At 37.9% G+C, this 22,863-nt stretch overlaps 1 protein-coding gene across 7 annotated transcripts in view; it reads left to right on the top strand.

Annotated features, from left to right (window-relative positions):
• The window catches only part of TOR1AIP1 (torsin 1A interacting protein 1), a 52,114-nt gene extending 48,225 nt beyond the window's left edge, over positions 1-3,889 (top strand). For all 7 annotated transcript variants that reach the window (XM_070043871.1, XM_060295726.2, XM_070043866.1 and 4 more), the window contains one exon: positions 1,348-3,889. In XM_070043871.1, coding sequence (XP_069899972.1) covers positions 1,348-2,135 — 788 coding nt within the window. In that variant the 3' untranslated portion in view covers positions 2,136-3,889. The remainder of the gene's footprint in view (positions 1-1,347) is intronic.
• The last annotated feature ends 18,974 nt before the right edge of the window (positions 3,890-22,863 follow it).

Here is a 22,863-nt window from a genome sequence, read left to right as displayed (position 1 = left end):
CCCGCGTCCCCTGCATTGGCAGGCGGATTCTTAACCGCTGAGCCACCAGGGAAGTCCCAGTCAGTTGTTTTCTTGAAAACAACAGGCTCACATTGTTTGTTTTCCAGAAAAAGTGTCCCAAATATGAAAGTCTGACTAACCAGTTTGTCACTTGTCTTTTCAAGTAAAAATTCTATGAAAAAAGCACTATTTCAGCTCACAACTCAGTTGCACAAAGTTCTTTTCTTTGAGACAGCCATATACTGTTCTATGTAGCAGAAGTGCTTTGTATATATGTCCCATTTCTTCACATAGAATGTTAAGATTTCTACTCAAGGTTGAGTTCTAATAAGATAAATTCTTTTAAATGCTTCATGAAGGATGTCCTTAAGTGAAACTGGTAACCTGGAATACATGGCCATGAAGAATACAAAGACAGTCCTAGTTTGGTGCTACTGCCCTGTGATTCATCTAAAGCATCAGTTATTTTTCCTACCATGGCTTTTTACACCATCAGTGCAGATGTCAATATGGTGGAAAAAGGCAAATAAGATCTTAGTGTCGGGAGAATAGTTTTAACCTCAAGGACCCCCTTGAAGAGATCTTGAGATACCCCACCAGTCACACTTTGAGAACTGTTGCTCTAGAGTGTCCATGGTACAATTAATAGTCGAAAGCAGTCAATAAATAAGAAGTGTAAAAATACTGTTGCTGTCATATTAAATTATTAAATGATGTGGTATATGAGAAAGTGCTTAAACTGAAAAGCGCTAGGTAAATGTAAATTCATATCATCATTGCCAGTAATAATTAGGAATGAATTGCAAACTAAGTTTTACCAGTGTTAACTTGCATACAGCAAAAGATAGGCATCAGTGCAATTAAAGGGACAGCTAGCTATTATATGGAAGATTTCACTTATAATGCATCCTTTTCTTTATTCCTCTATATACATAAACATTCCACCTTGGATAATAATCCATGTTAGTTTCTAAATTTAAAACTATTTTGTAAAGTGTCTTTTAATATTGTTTACCTCCCAAATATTAGCAGTAGTAATAATAGTTTTGCTTTATAAATTGTATTCTTTCTGACTTGCACATGCCATTACATATACTTAAATTCTACTTTTTCCTCTAAGTCTCTTTATCATTTTGACATTGAAGAGACATGTGCATACTCATACAAGTAACTTAAAACACATGTGCTAAATTATTTCTTTAAGAAAGTAAATTATCAGCTCCCTTCTTTAAATTCCTTCCTCTCTTATCTAATGTTTATAAAGATTAATATTGGCTTTAAAAGTCACTTGCTCTTGAATCTAAGAAAATAATATTTGTGTCTATCATTTCTTTTTTTCCTGAGCAGAAGTGACTGGACAACCCCAAAGTGCATCTTTTGTCAAGGTGAAGTGGTGGTGGCCCCTTGTTCTGATAGCTGCTCTTCTCATTGGGTATTTTTTGTACACTCGTACTCCTGAAGCAGAAACCACTGCTGTTCAAGAGTTCCAGAACCAGATGAAACAACTTATGAATAAGTACCAAGGTCAAGATGAGAAGCTGTGGAAAAGGAGCCTAACATTCCTGGAAAAACATCTTAATAGCTCCCACCCTCGGCCTCAGCCTGCTATCTTGCTGCTCACTGCTGCCCGAGATGCTGAAGAAGCACTCAAGTGTCTGAGTGAACAAATTGCCGATGCCTATTCTTCCTTCCAAAGTGTTCCTGCAATCCGGATTGATGGGACGGGCAAAGCAACTCAAGACAGTGATCTTGTCAAACGAGAGGTAGATGAGGAACTGAGCAACGGATTCCGAAATGGCCAGAATGCAGCTGTGGTCCACCGCTTTGAGTCACTGCCTGCAGGCTCTACTTTGATCTTCTATAAGTATTGTGATCATGAAAATGCAGCCTTCAAAGATGTAGCCTTAGTCCTAACTGTCTTGTTAGAGGAGGAGACACTTGGAACCAGTCTAGACCTAAAGGAAATTGAAGAAAAAGTGAGGGATTTCCTCAAACTCAAGTTCACCAACTCTGATACACCCAACTCCTACAAACATATGGACCCAGACAAATTGAGTGGGCTCTGGAGCCGTATTTCTCACTTAGTCCTGCCAGTACAACCTGAAAATGACCTGAAAAGGGGCATCTGCTTATAAGAGGAGACAGAAGAGAAAATCATGTCTCAAGTTCTGAGAATTTTTCAAACTTTCTAACCATAGACAGGATCCAGAGCTCTTTTTGAAAGAACTGGTTTCTTTTTAAAGGAGGTTAAGTTCTTAAGTAAACGTGGAATATCTAAATCGTTTATTCAACCTAATTATCTGTTTTTTGAGAGAATTGTTTCCTTGTTTCCATTGAGATCTGTGTTAATGATATCTGAGGACTGTAAATTATATGCAGTCCCATAGAGGATCTGCTTAGATTCTGGGTTGAATCATTATTGCTATGGTATGACCAGTGGGAGGGATTAGGCTCCTTCCTATGAATCCGCCCAATTTTTTAACTTAGATTTTTTTCACAGTTTGTCGAGTTATTAGTAAGACAGCTCCCTGAACATAACTGTGGGTTTTCCCTTTTGTCCTCTTCTACATCGTTTAGATGTGAATTCCGTAGTCAGCTTCTGCTTATAGGAACAAAAATAATGAAAGACCATCCGAGTGTGTGTTTGGGATTTTTGGTTTTTGGTTTTTTCCTTTGATTTTGGAGGGCAAGGAGAAGGAGACATGGGAGAAGTTGTGGAATGGGGAGAGAAAGGGGGGAAAAAGTCTTCAAGGTGAAATGTTAAAATAAGCCACTGAGGGAATTCCCTGGCGGTCCAGTGGTTAGGACTCCACACTTTCAATGCCGAGGGCCCAGGTTTGATCCCTGGTCAGGGAACTAAGATCCTGCAAGCCGCCCCACGTGGCCAAAAAGAAAGCCACTGAGGCTTAGGGTTAGTCAAACATAGTTATATGAACTGCATTCTCAGTGAATTCTGTTGGGACTTGTTTCTCACATGTCCTTTTTTTTCGTTTAAGAAATTTTTATTCCTCCCAGAGATTTTGAAGCATGTATATGATGAGGTTTAGTATATTTGTTCACTTGGCTCTTAAGAATGGGTAAGTTCAGGGCCATTTATTTTGGTCATGTCCTGAAAGTTTTGTTAAGAAATACAATTTCAGGAATTGGTAAACCATTTGTTAACCAGCTCTCCTGGGCTGTTGAAGAAGGATTTGATTTTCTGCATGTCTACTTGTTGCATTCTGAGTCCTTTAATGACACTCTTGTAACAAGAATAAAGATTTACAATGCACGTGATAAATTCTACTAAGAGTGCCTCAAGCGAAAAAGAAAGTGAAGTTTACCATATATGAAGAATGTTAAAATGTACTACTGTACATTACTGTACTACTATAGAATTTCAGTTTTAACTTAGCATCACTAACAGCTTTCTCATCCGTCAACTGCTTTGGTTTTCTTAGAAGCTTAAAATTCTGGATCCACTTTATTTTTTTATTGTCTACAAACCTTTAAATGAAAATATTGTTTTTAGAATACTAGAGCCTGTCAGTGGCTTCATCATTTACCTTTTAAGGATCCCATGACTGGTGGTAGAGTACAGTCTCGTTTCTTCCCACTAGGACTACCAGTATTCATAAATTTATACCCCTTATTGTAATTTGTTCCTGACTGTCAGAAGTCAAATATTCTGATTTATAGAGGATTCTAAAACAAGAGTTTTTGAAAAGACTTATTTTATACCTATATATATTATATGGAGAAACATGTTTTTTTAAATGTTTCATTGACCAAAATAACTTTAAAGTAATTAATATTACTTATATCAGGAAAAATAATTGTAGCAGCTGATCTGTAAATGACTTTAAAAGCTATTTTAGTAATTTAAATAAATTTACTTTCTTGGTTTGTACTCTTGTGTGTCATAAACTTAATGATTCATATACCTTTAAAAGAAATTATTCCTAGAGTTTTCTTTACACTTGAACAATTTTAGCGACTTCTGCTAGGAGAAACAAAGGGCAAACAAAGAATTGCAGCCACTCACAAGTACACTGGTAGGAAATATAATCAGTGTGATTTTCTGTTTCATCCAGGGATTTTGAATTATCACTAAAATGGAATTAGTTTAGGTATTCCCCACTTGGCAAAAGAATCCACACCATGTTTCTCAAATTTTTCATTCTCACCTCTCTAAAGAACCTTTTTAGATTTTTGTTTTCTAATCATCTACTCCCATGAAATTTTAATACTGCATATATACTCTATATCTGTTTATGGACTGCATATTTTTATGCTTTATATACCTGAAGAATAAGAGTTTTTTGCCCCCATTGAAAGTGCATGCTCACGGACATCTGTATTTTATATCATTGATGCCTAAAACATTTTGTTTTGTTCATGTTACCATAATCCGTTTGGAGGGGAAAATTTAATAAATCATCGGCTTGAAAATAGGAACTTGGGCCTCTAGGAATTAGGCACATTGTGACTTTGGGTGACAACATTGGCCCAGGGAAAACCACAGTGCAAAACTGACCTTACAAATTTCTAAAAACTTAATCTGCTTCCCTTCTCTTAATGACTTACTTATATTACTCTTAAGGAGGTTTTCTAAACCTCCAGTCCTCAATGATAGGAAATAAACCTGATTTTCATTCTACGAAGAGAAGTGAAACTTAGAAAAGGTTTGCATAGTTAATACCTACACTAAAGATATAAAGCCCAATTTGCCTGTGACCTTAGGTCTTCTGAAAGCGGCCTTTGTGTTGTCAATATGAGGAAGCATTTCTCACTGATTGCAAAAAAAACAGTGGACTATTCTTCTACATTGTCCTTATCAAGGCCACAGAGTCAAATCTTATGGTATGAAGATTCTACTGGCATTAGCCACCTGGGATGAAGGTGTGAGTCCTGGGTCTGGGAAACCAAACTAAGTCTTCCATTGACGGTCATTGACTTGGAAAAAGAGGAAAGTCCTGCCTTAAACCTATCTTTGGCCTGGATTCAGAGAAGTCCTGGTGGGCTTGCAGGTTCTTCTGGATGGTAGGGGAAATATAGCCCATCACCTGAGTATGAACAGGGAGAAACCTCTTGCAATTTATAAATTAAAATCTTGTCTTTTGCACACTCTTGGGCTCCTCTGGAATATTTTTCATATCTTGCCTTCTCCCTTTTCCCAGCCTCACGCTCTGCTAATTCTTACTTGTTCTGAATGCTTTATTTTTTTTCAGACAGAACTTTACTGAACCTAACCTAATTCCCTACCCTGAAATACTGGTGCAGGTGCCTCTTCTTTACATGCTTGTTCATCCTGTATTCCTGTCACAGCACTTAGCACACTCCCACAACCATATGCCTCTTTTTTAAAAAAATTTTATTAGTATAGTTGATTTACAGTGTTGTGTTAATTTCTGCTGTACAGCAGAGTGATTCAGTTATACATATATATATTCTTTTTCATGTTTTTTCCATTTTGGTTTATTACAAGCTATTAAATATAGTTCCCTGTGCTGTACAGTAAGGCCTTGTTGTTTACCCATCCTACATAAAATAGTTTGCATCTGCTAATCCCAAACTCCCACTCCATCCCTCCCCTCCCCCCCCACCTTGGCAACCACAAGTCTGTTCTCTTTGTGTGTTTCTGTTTCATAGATAGGTTCATTTGTGTCACATTTTAGATTCCACATATAAGTGATATAATATGATATTTGTATTTCTGACTTACTTCACTTAGTATGATAATCCTAGGTCCAGCCATGTTGCTACAAATGACATTATTTCATTCTTTTTTATGGCTGCATAATATTCCACTGTAAATAGTGCTACTATGAACATAGGGGTGCATGTGTCTTTTCGAATTAGAGTTTTGTCTGAGTATATGCCCAGGAGTGGGATTGCTGGATCACCATATGCCTCTTGAGAGCAGGAGAGTGTGATCAATCTACGTACAGTGGTAATCACATAAAGTGCTCAAATATTTGTTAAATAAAAATTGCAAGCCCTGTGTGGTTAGCAAAAATAGGTAAGTCGCATCTTTCTCAGTGTTTTGCTTTTTTTCTACTACTGAGCCTTTTTTTTCTAAATCTTTTTTATATAAACTATTTCAACCTGGATTCAGTAGGGCTATGAATAATTTCAGGAAAGAGGAAGGGGACCAGTCTCAGAAGGGAAACCTGGCCCTTTTCTGATGGAAGCAAGGATCATTAGTGAGAGGTCCCCGAGGGGAAGGTGAATGTTAAGAAAGAAAACTGAGAGGCCTTAAGGTCTTTCCACAGTAAGATTAGGAATTTGAGTTTTCTTAAAAGAGCTAGGAAGTTTCCTTACATCTTTTCATGTTGCCTAAGAGGGTAATTATAGTCCAGATAAGAGATGGCTATGGATGTGGAGAGAAGATGGATAAGAAAAATATTCGAGACGTAGAAATGACAAGGTCTGGTAATCGAATGTAATGTTATAGAGAAAATACCTCATAGAGGACTCTTCAAAGCGCTGTACTACTAAAAATACCTCCTCAATCTATTTAGCTCATCTATCTTCTCTCCCCAAATACTAAGCACACAGTGGTAAACTAAATTCTTATCTCTTAATGTCTTTCTGTTGACTTTTAGCAGTTTGAAGTAGAGACTCACATATTTAGTCAGGAATTATTTGATTGTAAATAAAAACCCTGTCTAATCAGCAAAAGAGGAAAGGAAGGGTGAGGTGGGTATTGTAAGAATATACATCTGAGACTCCAAGACAGGAAAGTATGGGAACTGTGAGGACTGCTCTGGACGGAGACCTCACAGCCATTCCCTCTGCCTCTCTACTTCTGGCTTGCTATGCCTCAGCAACTTCCCCTTGTGTCTTTTTTTGTTGTTGTTGCGTTGGGTCTTCATTGCTGCGAGCAGGTTTTCTCTAGTCGCGGCGAGCGGGGGCTACTCTTTGTTGCGGTGCGTGGGCTTCTCATTGCTGTGGCTTCTCTTGTTGCGGAGCACAGGCTCTAGGCGCGTGGGCTTCAGTAGTTGTGGCACGCGGGCTCTAGAGCGCAGGCTCAGTAGTTGTGGTGCACGGGCTTAGTTGCTCCATGACACGTAGGATCTTCCCAGACGAGGGCTCAAACCCATGTCCCCTGCATTGGCAGGCAGATTCTTAACCACTGCATCACCAGGGAAGTCCCTTGCTTCTGTTTTATGTCCTGGTTTTTTGGCCAAAAGGCATTGGGATCCTAGCTCCCCAGCCAGGGATCGGAACCGCACCTCCTGCTTTGGAAGGCGAAGTCCTAACCACTGGACCACCAGGGAAATCCCTTTCTTCCCACTTTTAGAGAGCACCATTCTTAGACTAAACTCAAGAAGAGAAACTGCTCCGTTCTATATAGCCCATAAGAGAATATTTACTCATAGTAGTTATGTGCATTTTTTGATGAGCAATTTTTTTAATCTACTCTCAGTTTCGTAGTTTAAATGGACTTTCTCCTACTTTGTATACCATGAAGATGGAAAAGATCTATATCGAGACCTTTGAATATGTATTAAGTTGTCCCTCATCATTTTCTAGTTTTTGTTACTATTTATTGAGTGCTTATTAATGCCCCAAACACTGTTTCAACTTCTTTACATGTATTAACTGATTTAATTCTCACAATAATCCTGTGAGGTGGTAATATTATCCCAACATTATAGACAGGAAACTGAAGCACAGAAAGATAAAATGACACCCAAGAATACCCAAGTAAAAAGTGGTGAAGCAGAGATTTGAACCCAGGCTGTGTTTAAAACATCTATTCTTACCACTATGTAGAGAGTCTCTAGAACCCCATATATGATGTTTCTCCCCAATCTATTCAGGCTCTATACAGGTTGGAGTATTTTTCCAACATTGTAGAATCTTTTTTTCAATTGAACTATAGTTGATTTACAATATTGTGTTCATTTCAGGTGTACAGTGAAGTGATTCAGATATATATAGATGTATAGGTATATATATATTCCTTTTCAGATTCTCTTCCACTATAAGTTATTACAAGATACTGAATATAGTTCCCTGTGCTTTACAGTTTTTTGTTCCTTGTTTTTTGTCTCTTTCATATATAATGGTGTATATCCCATACTCCTAATTTATCCCTCCTCCCCTCCTTTCCCCCTTGGTAACCCTAAGTTTGTTTTCTCTGTCTGTGAATCTTTTTCTGTTGTGTAAATAAGGTTTTAGATTATTTTTTAGATTCCACATATAAATGATATCACATGATATTTGTCTTTTTCTGTCTGACTTACTTCACTTAGTATGATAATCTCTAGGTCCATGCATGTTGCATGAAAGGATATTTGATACTTTTTTATGGCTAATCTCCTATTATTATATATAGGATATATATATACCTTATACTATATATATTTTATATAGTATATTATATTACTATTATATATAGTATAGTATATATAATATTTATATTATATAAATATTATATATATATAGGATAGGATATATATCCTATATATAGGATATATATATATAATTATATATAGGATATATATATATATAGTATATGTGTATATATACCACATCTTTTTTATCCATTCATCTGCTGATGGACGTTTGGGTTGTTTCCATGTCTTAGCTATTGTAAATAGTGCTGTTATGAACATTGGGGTGTATGTATCTTTTCAGATTAGAGTTTTTGTCTTTTCCGGATATACGCCCAGGAGTGGTGGGATTGCTGGATCATACTGTAGCTCTATTTTTAGTTTTTTAAGGAACCTCCATATTGTTCTTCATAGTGGCTGCACCAATTTACATTCCCACCAACAGTGTAGGAGGGTTCCCTTTTCTCCACACCCTCTCCAGCATTTATTATTTGTAGATTTTTGCTGATGCCCATCCTGTGTGAGGCGATACCTCATTGTAGTTTTGATTTGCATTTCTCTAATAATGAGTGATGTTGAGCATCTTTTCGTGCCTGTTGCCATCTGTATGTCTTCTTTGGAGAAATGTCTATTTAGGTCTTCTGATTTTTTGATTGGGTTCGATATCGAGTGATATCGAGTTGTATGCCAACTTTGTAGGTTCTTATTTGTGATTTTCCTTTAAGCCGTTTTCTTTCCTCCTTGCTCAGCTTTGTGGAATTCAATATTGCACACACCCAGGGTCTAAAGAATTTTGAGTGGAGTGAGACACACACCTGTTGACTCATATTTGCATACATTGACATCATGTTTTTGTAACTGGAGGCCTGCAGTGTTGACTCACAGTTTATCTTTTACGAAATACCTACACATAGCCTAGGTGTTAGCTGTCCCTGTATACCATGGAGGCTTTGTTTTGCCTGCCCTCAGCCTTGATGCAAAACAGCACTTCTTGGAATTCCTAAGGAAGAGTCCAGTTGCCTCAAAAGCGTTGGTAATTTCACATAAACAGTTGGGAAAGGATGATAAGAGCACAGGCCCTACGATCCCAGCTCCAACACTTTTCTCACTGAGTGACATGGGCAAATTACTTCTCTACGCCTCAATTTCCTCATCTCTAAAATGGGGGAAATAACATAACTACTACCTTAGTGGTGTTATGAGGATTAAGTCAGTTATACATACAAAGCACTTAAAAAGTGCTGAGCACATCAAAGGGTACAATGTTAGCCACTTTTGTTCATCTAAATTCTTACCAAGGATTCTCCTCTCCCCATCTGTGTGGCATCAACTGTGGCTGGCTTATATTTCTGCCTCCTAAGTGACCCTTATTCTACAGAGTACCTGGGCTTTCTCCCAGTTTACACCTCCATCACAAACCCCAATCCATCACAATGTTCATTAAGCAAAGGGCTTCCAGTTACCAGAATCCACCCTTTCCAAAAATCTGGGAACTTATAAAGAACAAAAAAGATTTCCATCACATGTGGATAGCTCTTTCATATTTCCATGGCTTATTCTTATGTAGCTTCACTGTCCTACGCTCAGCCTTAAAGACCTCATTTTTATTCAAGCAACTGTAATTTGTTGAGATTATTTTCCAAGTGCTGCACAGACCACCTTGTGTTAAACACAGAGATGTGCCACTTAGACCCTCTTAGAGGAAGAATTTGTTGTGCCAGCTGCTGGGAATACGGTTAATGGACAGCCTTCACCATCAGCCACTTCATGGATTGCTTCAGCTGCAGAGAGTCACTTTACCCAACGTCATGCCACGGGGGTAGGGGGTGTACATCCAATGGCTGATTGACGGAATATAGAGGCTCAGCCTTCTCAGCCCAACACAATGCAATTTGGACAGGCCATTTGTACTCCAGAGCTTCCGCATGAGGTTGGCTGAGGCTACAGCACCTGTATCATAGTGTGACATCCTGCTTCCTTCTCCTCCCTTCCACAGGTGCTCATACCCAGTGCATTCCCTAGTAAACATCCAGCACACTAAGCTTTGTTTCATAGTCTGCTTCTCAGAGACCCCCACCTGTGTCACACTCTAAGCTTAGTGTAGTATATAAATGGAATGAATAACTAATGTTTATTGAGCACTAAATATGTGCCAAGCACATACTTATGATAGGCACCGTACATATAGTAGTATCTCATTTAATTTTCATAATCCTTTGAAGTAAATACTGCTACTATCTGACTGTTATAGATAAGGAAACAAAGATACAAAGCTATACTGTTAGTAACCGGTGGAGATAGAATTTGAACACAGATCGTCTGATCCAGATCCTACATTTTTAACCATCATGCTACATTCTATCCTATAATAATATCTACTTCTTAAGAAGTGAAAATGATATTAAACCATATCTTATAAACCATAACATATGATGGATGTAAGTTAAGGAAACATAGTGCACGACCTATAAGATCACTTCATTATCTGATGAAATTTATGCTTCTCTATAGAGATAAAACCTGGTAAAAACATTTGAAACTCTATTAGGAAGAATATCTTTCTAACAACAAAGGCCTACTGTGGTTCTGATTTCCAAAATTTGAATGTAGGTTGAACTAGAGGTAGGTTGAGTTAAATCTCTGTCAATGCTGACTATAAAATTGACAAAGGTTATAATATCTGAAAATACTGTAAAGCCCAAAGTATTTGATGTTGCCTCTGAAAGAGTCTTTATCTCTTGTAGCCAATAATCTGTCCATTGTTCAACAGATGACTCAAGCTGGGTTTGAGTGATGTAATACTTGCCACTTGAAATACAACATCCTTAGTGAGCAAATTCCAGTAAAATCTTTCCCTTTGGAAATAGTCCCAAAGGATTAGATTTTCTGTTGTTAACTGGTAGGTTCCAAAGACCAAAGGTTTGCTTCTCTGACATATTTTTATTAGCCTTGGATAAGCAGGTTGACAGACACAGGGAATGAAGTACTTTCATGTTCAGGAAATGTAGCCAACCTCCTACTTCTGACTTCACCTCTATGTTTTCACTGTTATTGAATCAGCAGCTCTGCTCTTTGAGTCATGTGGGTTATTACTGAAGTAGCCCTTCTACCCTTAACATTTGTCTTGAGATCAGTGTGTGTTAGCTGATTGGACTGTAGGTTTAGCTCAGATTTAGTTCTAAGTAACTAATCTTTTGCCCTTATAGCATGTTATCTCATTCCTCTAGAAAAGGGACACAAACATCAAAATTTACAGCAGTCTCAACATCTGCCTTAAATCTTTCACAGAGTGTGCAGGGAGGAATATGCATCTGTGCATGCTAAAAATTAACTTTTATAATGAAATAAAATATAAATAATGCAAATAAGAGGGATAGATAGGTAAGGCTAATATCACTCTCATAGCTATAGCTGTCTCCTATAATTAGAAGGTTGTTTAAGTGACTTTTCATTTGTTTCAAATCTTAAACAGAAGCATATGAGTTTAAATAAATGAACAAACCAAACATAAGACAAATTAAATCATGGTTTCCTCAAAGCATCAACTCTCCTCAAAACAACACAAACAGAACAAGGAAGTTAAAATACATAAAGAGTATAAATAGAAATGAATAAGGCCAAAAGGCAATTGAACAAGAAAAGTTTGGAAATAAGGTGCTGGAATAATCAGCAACCCTGGTAAAGTCCATTTTTTCAGACAGTATGAGGTCATGCCTCAGACAACAAAATACTTCTGGCACCTTTCATCTGACTTCTCCAAATGCTTTGCTGACATTATCTAATAGCAAATATTATTACCCTCATTTTATAGGTGGAGAAACTAAGATACTAAGAGATTAAATAACTTGCTTAAGCATGCACAAGGAGTCGCTGATGGAACCAGAAATTTATTTCAGGAATCTAATCTACATTTCTGTTAATATCACTAGGTCAGCTTTCCAGATACCAAAAGACATTTATTGGTGTGTTTGTATTAAATGTATTTTTAAAACTGATATTATCTTCTGTAAACAAGTCAATGAAAATGCTTTTGTTGAAGGTCATGGTTGCTTTTTGTGGGAGGAATTTAAGAGGTGATTTAAAAATAAATTCTCCCAGATTCCAGAGTATCCACCTTAGGTTAAGGTTGTTTAGTAAAACCCATTTTCGACATCTAATACAGAACCATCATGAAATTATGTCAGTTAATATCCAATGTCCTAATGGTTATTTCGTGTGTGTGTGTGTGTGTGTGTGATACATTATTTTTAATAGGGTGAGGCTGAACAGGAGAGGTCTAGGAATTATTCTATGCTTTCTATTCCCACTCAACTCAGAATTGTCCCTGAAAATTCTATAATCTCTATGGGAACATATTATGGGAGACAGGGTGGTTTTTGGTTTTTGTCCTTTCTCAAGAATGTTACTCACTTTTCCCCTTTGTCCTAATATCCAAGCGCCTATAAATCTTTGATAGTCTGCCTCACAAACACAAAATTTTCAGTGCATAATTGATATTACTACTTCTGACAAGAATCACAAATATAAATTGTTTATATTCGACTAATAGCAAATATTTGTGCTAAAAGTAAACTGTTCACAGGACAAATGCAAAGTTTTATAATATTAACTGCATGTAAACTCTAACTACATTTCAAAATGGAGAACTAATAAATTGCTTCTTCATTTTGGCCTGAACTCGGGGTTAAAGTTATTGACCAGAGGTCAAGGGCAGAGAGCTGCATATGAACATCCAGAGATATACACTTCCTTTATCACTGGTGTGTGCAGGTTAAAAGGTGACTAGAACTATACTTCAGTTAAAAAAAAAAAAAAAATGGTTACTAGAGAGCTTGGGGGAAGAGAGGGATCCTGAATTCAGCAAAATCCAACTATTTCTCACTTAGTCACTCATATCCTTTTTTTTCAGAAATCCACATCCCAGTGTTCTTTCGAAAGAGCACCTAAATACTTTTTTTTTTTTTTTCTGGCTGCACCACAGATCTTAGTTCCCCCACCAGGGATCGAACCCGTACCCCCTGCAGTGGAAGTGCTGAGTCCTAACCACTGGACCTCCAGGGAATTCCCACATCTAACCGCTTTGAGCAACCACACTGTGTAGTAGAAGAGGAATATGTTCTGGATTCAGAAGGTGAGTTTCCAGTGCCAGCTCTACCACCCTCCAACCTGTGACTGAGAGCAAGCCACTTCACCTTTCCTCATCCCTATGATGCTAATACAGCTCAGGTTTTCATGAGAATTAAACAAGACAATGTCTGTGAATAATAGAGGTTATTAGAGTTTATACAAGAGCTATTTATATAGTGTACACTATATAAATACATATATTAGTTATATAAAATACATATGTAATAGTTATACCAGAACCACTTATATATGTAAAATAATTGTCGACATATGTTACATCAGTTTATATGTTTGCTTTGCACAAATTTTTCAATTCATGCTTGACATATGCAATCACTTATATTTCCAAAACCAGCTACCTCTTCACCATCACTCTCATTTCTTCCTGTCAGTTTTTCTGTCGCACAGTTCCAGCTGCTTTTGCCCCCTTATAATATTATGTGGACCTTCTGTTCATGCACTAGGATTTGTAACCAAATGCTCACATGTTCTCTTTTCTTGTTCAACAGGTGGGGAGCACTCAATCCTGGGATTCCAGGAGTGTTTTTAGTGGCTGATAAGCCTCATTAAAACCTGTGGGTCTTCTTCCCAGCTGCCTTTTTCTATTTTTGGAATGGCCACAGAAAATGTCCTGTCAAGAGTTTAAAATTTTCCACCGCCTGTACATAGGATGGTTTACCCCTTGCAAAACATAACCTGGTTTGGTTACATATAACCTCATTCTGACTTATATTCTTCAGGTTTTTTTTTAATTGCACCTATCTTGCTATAAGATATTTCATCACACATTTCATTCGTATAATTAGTCCATAAATCAGCAGTGAAACCGAGAGATGCTCTAAAGAGTGATGTTTTTCTCTTTAAGAGTGTTCTAAGAAACAGGGCTTGCCTTTGTACAGTAAAGGGATTACCATGTCTGTTAGCTAAGCTATTTACAAGCAATGCCAGTAGGTAAAATACCAAAAAGAAGGTACTCAACATTAAAAGAGACTAATCTTTGAAGATTCTTGGAGATTAAATACAGGAAAATACAATCTTTAAAGCTTAGAAACTTTTCAAAATCACACATTTCAGAAGTACTTTTGTTCTTAACAAGTATAAAACTTAATTTGGGGAAAATGGGAAAGGCTTAGTACTTAGATTTAAATATATTGGTTGTCTCATTCATAAATCTTGTTGAGGAAAACTAGGAAGATAGAAGTAAATCATAGAGATAAAATGATCAAAAGTCAGCCTCACCCTGATCCAGATCTGCTCCCCAACACCAGAGTTTATCATTTTTATGTATTGTTGTATACTTGTATATATACATGTACCCACAGAATAAGTATAGAATCATTTTTTTAATTTACATAAATGTCAGAGTGTAGACATCTGTTTAAGCAAGTTGCTTTTTCACACTCAACAATGCTTTTATTAAACAATGTTTTTGAGATGTACCCATTGTTTCTAATGTCTCACAATTGCTACAATGAATGAATCTATGATTCTAATCCTCTATATTAAAAAAAAAAAATGTCAGCCTCAGGTTTGTGCTAAATCCTGGTTTGCTTTTGACCTTACCAGAAATAGAGGAAGGAAGAAACTATCTAACGTCATTGCCTGGCTCTATTCCAAGAGAACTTCAGTATTCATCTTAAGAGAGGGATTATCTATCAAAAGTAAAATGTGGATTTGAAGCAATTTTCCAGATAATTCAATCTCCCCAAAGCTCCTTTGATCTGAACAACCAGATATTTAAGAAATGGATTTTGTTCTTCCTTAGACTTCCAGCTAGTTCTCCTAGTCTACTTCACTGATGGAATGAATTCATCCATCCATCCATTCAATGAGTTTTTATTAATTGTTAGAGCTAAATGCATAGCACTATGTTAAACAGGTCTACGTTTTCTTATGATTGCAAAGAAGGGCATGCCCTTTGTGAAGGGCATGTTTGTCCTTTTCATGTCAACTTTACACATTACAGCTTCCTAACTCCTAGCTACCTTTACCAACCACTATGAACCAATAACTCAAAAACAGGATGGGAGAAAGTGTAGGTCCTACCACTGATTTTAACTGTTTGCCCTACAGTTCCATCACATCTTTGAGTCATATGCCATACCACAAAAATAGAAATACACCCTAAAACCAGAATCCCTGCTAACACTAGGTCCATCCAGGTTAAATTCCTTGTTTAAGAATCATAGGGCAATTGGGTGTGATTGGGACTTTGGAATCAGATATGATTTGAACCAACAATACCCTGCTATTTGAATATGACAGTTTCAAGTCCTTATGAATCCTGAGGTATTTTATCAAAAGAATTTCATTCTCAGCAACTGGTTTATGCAAACCCAATGTTAATTGTATCTATACATTATTTGGAGTGGGGATGTTAAGATCTTTTTTTTTTTTTTCGGCTGTGCTACGAGGCTTGTGGACTCTTAGTTCCCCAACCAGGGATGGAACCCAGGTCCCTGCAGTGAAAACGCTGAGTCCTGTCCACTGGACCGCCAGGGAATTCCCGTTAAGATCTTTTTTAAAGTTAGAAAATAAATTTCCAGACCATCCAAAAGTAAGTTTGTGCCTATTTGGGTTGTTTGCTGCTAAATTCATTTAGCTGCAACATACATTGAAAACCTCTCTGATCTCTTTCTTAAGAGTGATGTCTCACCTTCTCCAACAGGGTTAAATCTTTTACCTAGCAATAAAGCAAAAATAATGTTTTAATATTTATTCAACAAGAGGTTGTAAGTAAATTGAGTGAAGTGAAGGTCTCTGTTTTCATTTTGCTAGACTCTGCTTAATGAGGATTTCTTTTCTTCCAAGCTATGGCTTTCTGCAATGGTCCAGTAACCTTTCACATTTAAGAAGAGTGAGAGGGACTTCCCTGGTGGCACAGTGGTTAAGAATCTGCCTGCCATTGCAGGAGACACGGGTTCGATCCCTGGTCCGGGAAAATCCCACATGCCATGGAGCAACTAAGCCCATGTGCCACAACTACCAAGCCTGCCCTCTAGAGCCCAGGAGCCACAACTACTGAGCCTGCGTGCCACAACTACTGAAGCCCGTGCACCTGGAACCTGTGTTCTGCAACAAGAGAAGCCACCACAATGAGAAGCCTGCACACCGCAGCGAAGAGTAGCCCCCGCTCCACGATGAGAGAAAACCCGTACGCAGCAATGCAGACCCAACGCAGCCAAAAATAAAATAAATAAATTTATTTAAAAAAAAAAGAAGAGTGAGATTCTGAGCCATGGGTGAGCTCAAATCCTAAGTCCTCTTTTCACTGAGGTAGACAAACACTGCTGCCTTATTGGTGGATTCTATCTGTGACTTGAATGGCTGAATTTTCAGAGAACTTTAAGGTGTATTCTTACATTATGTATTTCTGATCAGCAGTGGGCCTCATCGTGTGTCCTCTCACAGAATCTCAAAATCCCAGGGCAATTCCTCTGAGCTGAGTCATGGTCTCAGGACTGAGTGGCATCCATCATGAGAAACATAATACTTAGAGTTATACCTACAGGTTTGTCCAGTGAAAAATAGATTCTGCTGAGGTGGTCCAGTGTATTCTTACCAAAGGCAAATTCTTGCCATGTATTTCTCCTAGGGCTATTGGGACGATTAAACAAATGGGCTAAATCCCACTGCAAACACTGCAATAATTGTGTGTAATTCTTAGCTGATGTCTAACTAGTCTGTACTGGTTTAGTTGTTTAAATATTAAAACAGTTCTACACTAGCTGCTGAATAACTGCTGTCCCTCAGCAAACTGATTCCCAAGGCCTAACAACTAAGGAGTTTATCCCCAGCCCAAAAGGGGAGCCTCTGACCCTGCTCCATTCTGATTGGCTCCAAACGTTACTGGACATTATGAAGTTTTAGTATCACTTTTGCGTAAAACAAATGTGAAAATAAAAGTGAATGATGTAACAAATGCATATACAAGTAGACTAACTACATTTTACAAATTTAATGTCCCATTATTAATGCTGCACTACAAATTATCCTTGAAATTTAGTAGCTTAAATAACAATATTTTACTCACAATTGTACAGTTTGGGCAGGACTTGTCTCTCCTCCAGTGATGTTAGCTGGGGTGGCTTAAAGCCTGGTGTGATGGTTAATTTTATGTGCCAACTTGGTTTGGCCACAGTACCCAGATATTTCATCAAATGCCAGTCTAGATATTGCTATGAAGGTATTTCTTAGACAAGATTAACATCAAATCAATAGATTTTGAGTAAAGCAGATCACCCTCCATGATGTGGATGACCCTCATCCAATCAGTTGAAGATCTTAAGAGAAAACAGACTGAGGTCCCACACAGAAGAGGGAATTCTGCCAGCAGACTACCTCTGAGCTGAAGCTGCAACTTCAATTCTTCCCTGGGTCTCCAGCCTGCTGGCCAACTCTCAGGCATTGGACTTGCCAGGCTCCACAGCTGTGTGAGCTAGTTCCTTAAAATAAATCCCTCGCTCTCTCTCTCTCTCTCTCTCTCTCTCTCTATATATATATGTGTGTGTGTGTGTGTGTGTGTGTAACATATACAGAAAATATACATACATTTATAGATAGCATTTTATTGACTATTCTATTTTTATTATATATACATATTTACACATCCCATTGGTTCTATTAGACGCTGATTAATACAGATCAGGACTGGAATCATCTGGAACCATCACTTTTTCATGTGTCTGGTGGTTAATGCTGGAAAGACTATTAAATAATTGGGAACAGGAATACCTGGGGCTCCTTGGGCATCTCTATCTCTATGTGGTCTTCCAGCATGGCAGCTTCAAGTGGGTTTTTTTTGCATGTCAGACAAGGATTCCCAAGGCACATGTCCCTAGAGACAGAGCACCAAGCAGAAGTGATATTGCTTTTTATGACCTAACCTCTGAAATCACATTGCATCACTTCTGCTGTATTCTGTTGGTAAAGGCAGTTACAAAAGTCCATCTAAGCTCAAGAAGAGGATACACAGACCCCACATCTCAAGAGAGGAATGTCAACATCCCATTTTAAGAAAAGCATGTAGGATGAAATATATTGGTACAGCCATCTTTGGAAAATACTATCTGCAGTATTAATGTTTCTAAGCTTCTGAAATATATTTTCTATTTATTTAAAGTCACCAGGCTTCCCTGGTGGCGCAGTGGTTGAGAGTCTGCCTGCTGATGCAGGGGACACAGGTTCGTGTCCCGGTCCGGGAGGATCCCACATGCCGTGGAGCGGCTGGGCCCGTGAGCCATGGCCGCTGGGCCTGCGCGTCCGGAGCCTGTGCTCCGCAACGGGAGAGGCCACAACGGTGAGAGGCCCGCGTACCGCAAAATAAATAAATAAATAAATAAAGCCACTAATACTTGATTCTCTACTTTTCAAGTAGGTCCACTTATTGACCATTCTTTTTTTTTCTTGACTTAAAATAGGTATTTTATTATTAGAGAAATGTATACTTAAAAATCAAATTTCTAGTTTTTCCAGTTTTAGTATCTTGATTTTTTTTTAAGTCACATAAAGTAAGTCTAAAGCGAAACTAAAAACTTTTCATGTGACCTTTAGGCCTAGGAAATTTTTGACCAAAATAAAAACAAAGATGTAATAAGAGTATAATTAATAAATGCCAGAGAAGACAATTTAATTTTTGTCTTGAGCTAATCAAAATGTGGACAATGTTAACATTATCTTTGAGATTCTTTGCAGTTAGAACCAGCTGTACTGCTTTTTCACTGACACATCTTCCTCTCATAGGAATGTAGGTAGAGGAGGGGCTGGGCTCAGGTGATAGGATGACCTCTCTTTGCTGGTATGGGACAGCAGCTTTGAATCAGGAGACCAGTCAAGTTGATTCTACACTAGCATCCCCTAGGTGACGGTTGCTCCTTACTTGAACTGCAGCTAATTTATGCCCAAGGCAGTTACTACTGCTTTTTCTTGGCTTAAACTCTGATGAAAAGAATGACTGTACTTTTCTGCCCAGTGTTGTAAAGTTGAAAAGTTTCTTGAGCCCCAGCTTTGTAGGATATCATTTCTACTGGGTGAAATTACATTCTTGTGCTCTTTTACTCTTCCATCTTGCTGTTCCTGCTCCCATTCCCCACATAGATTTTTAAGTTGTTTTTTTTTATGTTTAACGTATATTATTTAATATTTTGGATATAAAAGCACGATGAAAAAAATAATACAAACATCTGTATATCCACACCCAGCTTGAGAAATAAAAACATTATCAACACAGGAAGTTGAAGCTTCTTGCGGTCACCCCTACCACGTATTGATTCCCCTTCTGCTCCTTCAGAGGTAATGGCATTTCCAAATTCAGTTTTTTTTATTCCTTGATACTTAAAAATATTTTGCTACATTTGCGTGTATTCCTGAGTAAGCTATACCAATATTGCACATGTTTTTAAGCTTCACGGAAGTGGTATTATGTATATATCCTTTTGCAATTCGCTTTTTAAAAACTATGTTTGTGAGATTTATCCTTTAATTTATTTTCATTGTTGCTTAGTATTTTATTGTATGAGTATTCCCCAGCTTACATACCCATTCTCCTGCTGATGGATCTATTATTTCCTATTTTTGAGATTATAAACAATGCTTTCATAAAATCTCTTGCACTTGGGTTTCTTATAGAAGTTAACTATTTAATACAAGTCTGAGGTGAGATAAGGAGCCTGTATCAGAATATAAATCAACGTATCATTTCTTTTTATTTATTTATTTACTTACTTGGTTGCACCAGGTCTTAGTTGCGGCGTGCATGTGGGATCCAGTTCCCTGATCAGGGGTCTAACCCGGGCCCCCTGCATTGAGAGTGCGGGGTCTTATCCACTGCGCCACCAGGGAAGTCCCATTGTACCTTTCTTTCATCAAGAAAGTTTTATCTCAAAAAAAAAAAGTCAGCTCACCTAGGCGGTGTGCTTACTGATGTAGTTGATTTACATCCTTGCACAAGCTCTTTATCTTACTGTGGTTCAATAACAACGAGTTTGAGAATGTGGACCACTTTCAGTGAACTTGTTGGGTCATAGGCACATCTTCAACTTTACTGCCTATTTCCAAAGCGTTCTCCCAAATCATTGAACCAATTTACATAGCTATCAGAAGTGAATAAAAATTCCCATTGCTTCACGTCTTTGCCAACATGCGGTATTATCAGACTTTTAAATTTTTTGCAATCTGGTGGGTGTGAGACAGTTCTTATTATGGTTTTATTTTGTCTTTCCCTGATTGCTGGTGATGTAGAGCATCTTGCCATTTAGAAAAAATTTTAAATTATTTTTTATTGAGATATAATTGACATATAACATTGTATTAGTTTTAGGTGTACAATATAATGATTTGATACATGTATCTATTGTGAACATACAGTATTTGTCTTCCTCTGTTTGACTTATTTCACTTAGCATAATGCCCTCAAGTTTGTTGCAAATTGTTGCCTCTTTTAAAAATTGGGTTTTAGTTTTTTTTTTTTTAAATCACTGAACTTTTCTGGACTGTTGCTACTAATCTTTAATTTTGTCTTTAACTCCTTTTTCCAAAGGCGGATTACGTCTGCTATTGCTTCTTCTGTTATGTCTTCTTGCTTCTTCTCCCTCTTCTCTTTCTTTCCCCACTGCTGATCATTCCATTCTTGCCTGTGGAATGTTACTAATGCACCTATGACTGATTTTCTGCTTTTCTAAATCCACTGTCACTCTTTGCTGGCTCAAGTTCTCTCAGGATCTGTCTCTACTTGTGCTAAAGGTCATGTAATTCCATGCTGAATAAGCAAGACTCAGGGGTGTGATAATAAAAACAACTTTACTTTGTTCTTCCACTGTCCTTCTATATCCGTTCTGTGAGGGAAATCCTTCTCTTACTCCTGGATAAAACTCAAGAAGTTCCCATGACTTTTCTGATCAATTTTAGTTAATAAAAAGTCAGAACTCACGTTAGCTGACAAACAGTGTTAATTCAGTAATAAAATGTCCAGTGCAATATATGAATCAACATTTCTATCTTTACCCAAAGGTGTGACTGCTACCCTCTCCTGTCTAGGGCTTCCTGCATTTTTGCTGTCTCCTTCCAGGAGGGAGCAAGGTGCTTTTCTTTTTCTGTCTGGACTATCTCCATTTCCTCAAGTTTGCTGCCCTACCCGGGGTGGAAGGCAGGAAGTCGGGGAGGCGTGGAGGAGCTGTGAGGCTTATAAGAACATTCTCACCTGACTGCTACTGTTGTCAGGTGGATGTTTAAAGCCAATTCTTTCTCTTGGGGTATTTCCCTGGCTTCTTTAAAGGATCTCCTGCCTGGCTGCCATAGCTGCAACTCCCTGGATGTGCGTCTTGCCTCTCCTTCAGCTGGCCACTCCCAAGGTCCCCTCATCTTTGGTTCCCAGCCAAATACTCTTCTTTCTCTGGATTTCACTCACTCCTTCAGCCACCCTCTTGGGAGGATTCCTTCCATTTTAATTTCTTTTTTTAAAAAGGAAAATACCTATTCTTTATTTTCAAATATTTATTTTTTTGAATGGTTCATATAGTCACATTTTTTACTGACAAGTTGCTCTAGTAACCCAAAGAAGTGAAGGAGAAATCAGCTGCCTCACCACCCAGATATTGATTTGTTCAGACGTTTCAATGCCTTATGATACAATAAAACCACAAACATTTTCTTTAAAAAAAAGTTCGAAATTTTAAAAATATAAGAGACTACAACTGATAAGTCTCCCTCTTACTCCCTGTCATTAGTTTCCTTCCATATTGACAGCCAGTGTTAACAGTCTCTTCTGTACCTCTGTAGAGATATTATATGTATGTATAAGCAAATGTTATATATCTTCCCACCTTAAGTCGAAGAGTAGAATACTATTGACATGGGTCCCACAGCTAGTTCCTGGGATTCACTAATCTCTGGCTCCCCTTTTAGAGCAAGGAATACTTAATTTCACGAGTACCGTCAGATACTCAGAACAGAAGCTGCTGTACTTTTTCCAGGCCCAATTCCTGGAATAGTCTCAGACTACTCCGGTGTCCAAATTCTGAAGCACATATGTAGCTCTCCTCAAAGCCCCTCTCTCACTAGCTTGAGGTAAGGAAAAAGCTACCTCTGCATTTCCACTGCCTGTTCTCCCCTCAAAAGTCTTCCCCTCAAATCCTCTGAATCTACAATCCCTCAATTCTTTCATATCAGTGACCAGGTTGAAGGATCTTTGGTGAAGTTATGTGAAGAATCACATAACTGGTCTCATATTACTCCTTTGAAAATGTGCTTCTTGGAGTCCCGTCACATAACTTACTCTGATTGCTGCTATCAGTTTGCCTTAGGGCTTCACTCAAAAACTGTAATTTAACATTTTTCCAAAGAAGACATGCAGATGGACAACAGGTACATGAAAAGATGCTCTATATGGCTAATCAGCAGGAAAATGCAAATCAAA

The sequence above is a fragment of the Globicephala melas genome, chromosome 1, assembly GCF_963455315.2.
Source record: "Globicephala melas chromosome 1, mGloMel1.2, whole genome shotgun sequence".
Taxonomy (NCBI): Eukaryota; Metazoa; Chordata; class Mammalia; order Artiodactyla; family Delphinidae; genus Globicephala; species Globicephala melas.
Note: the sequence above shows the minus strand (reverse complement) of the source record. Positions and strands in the feature narration are given on the sequence as shown.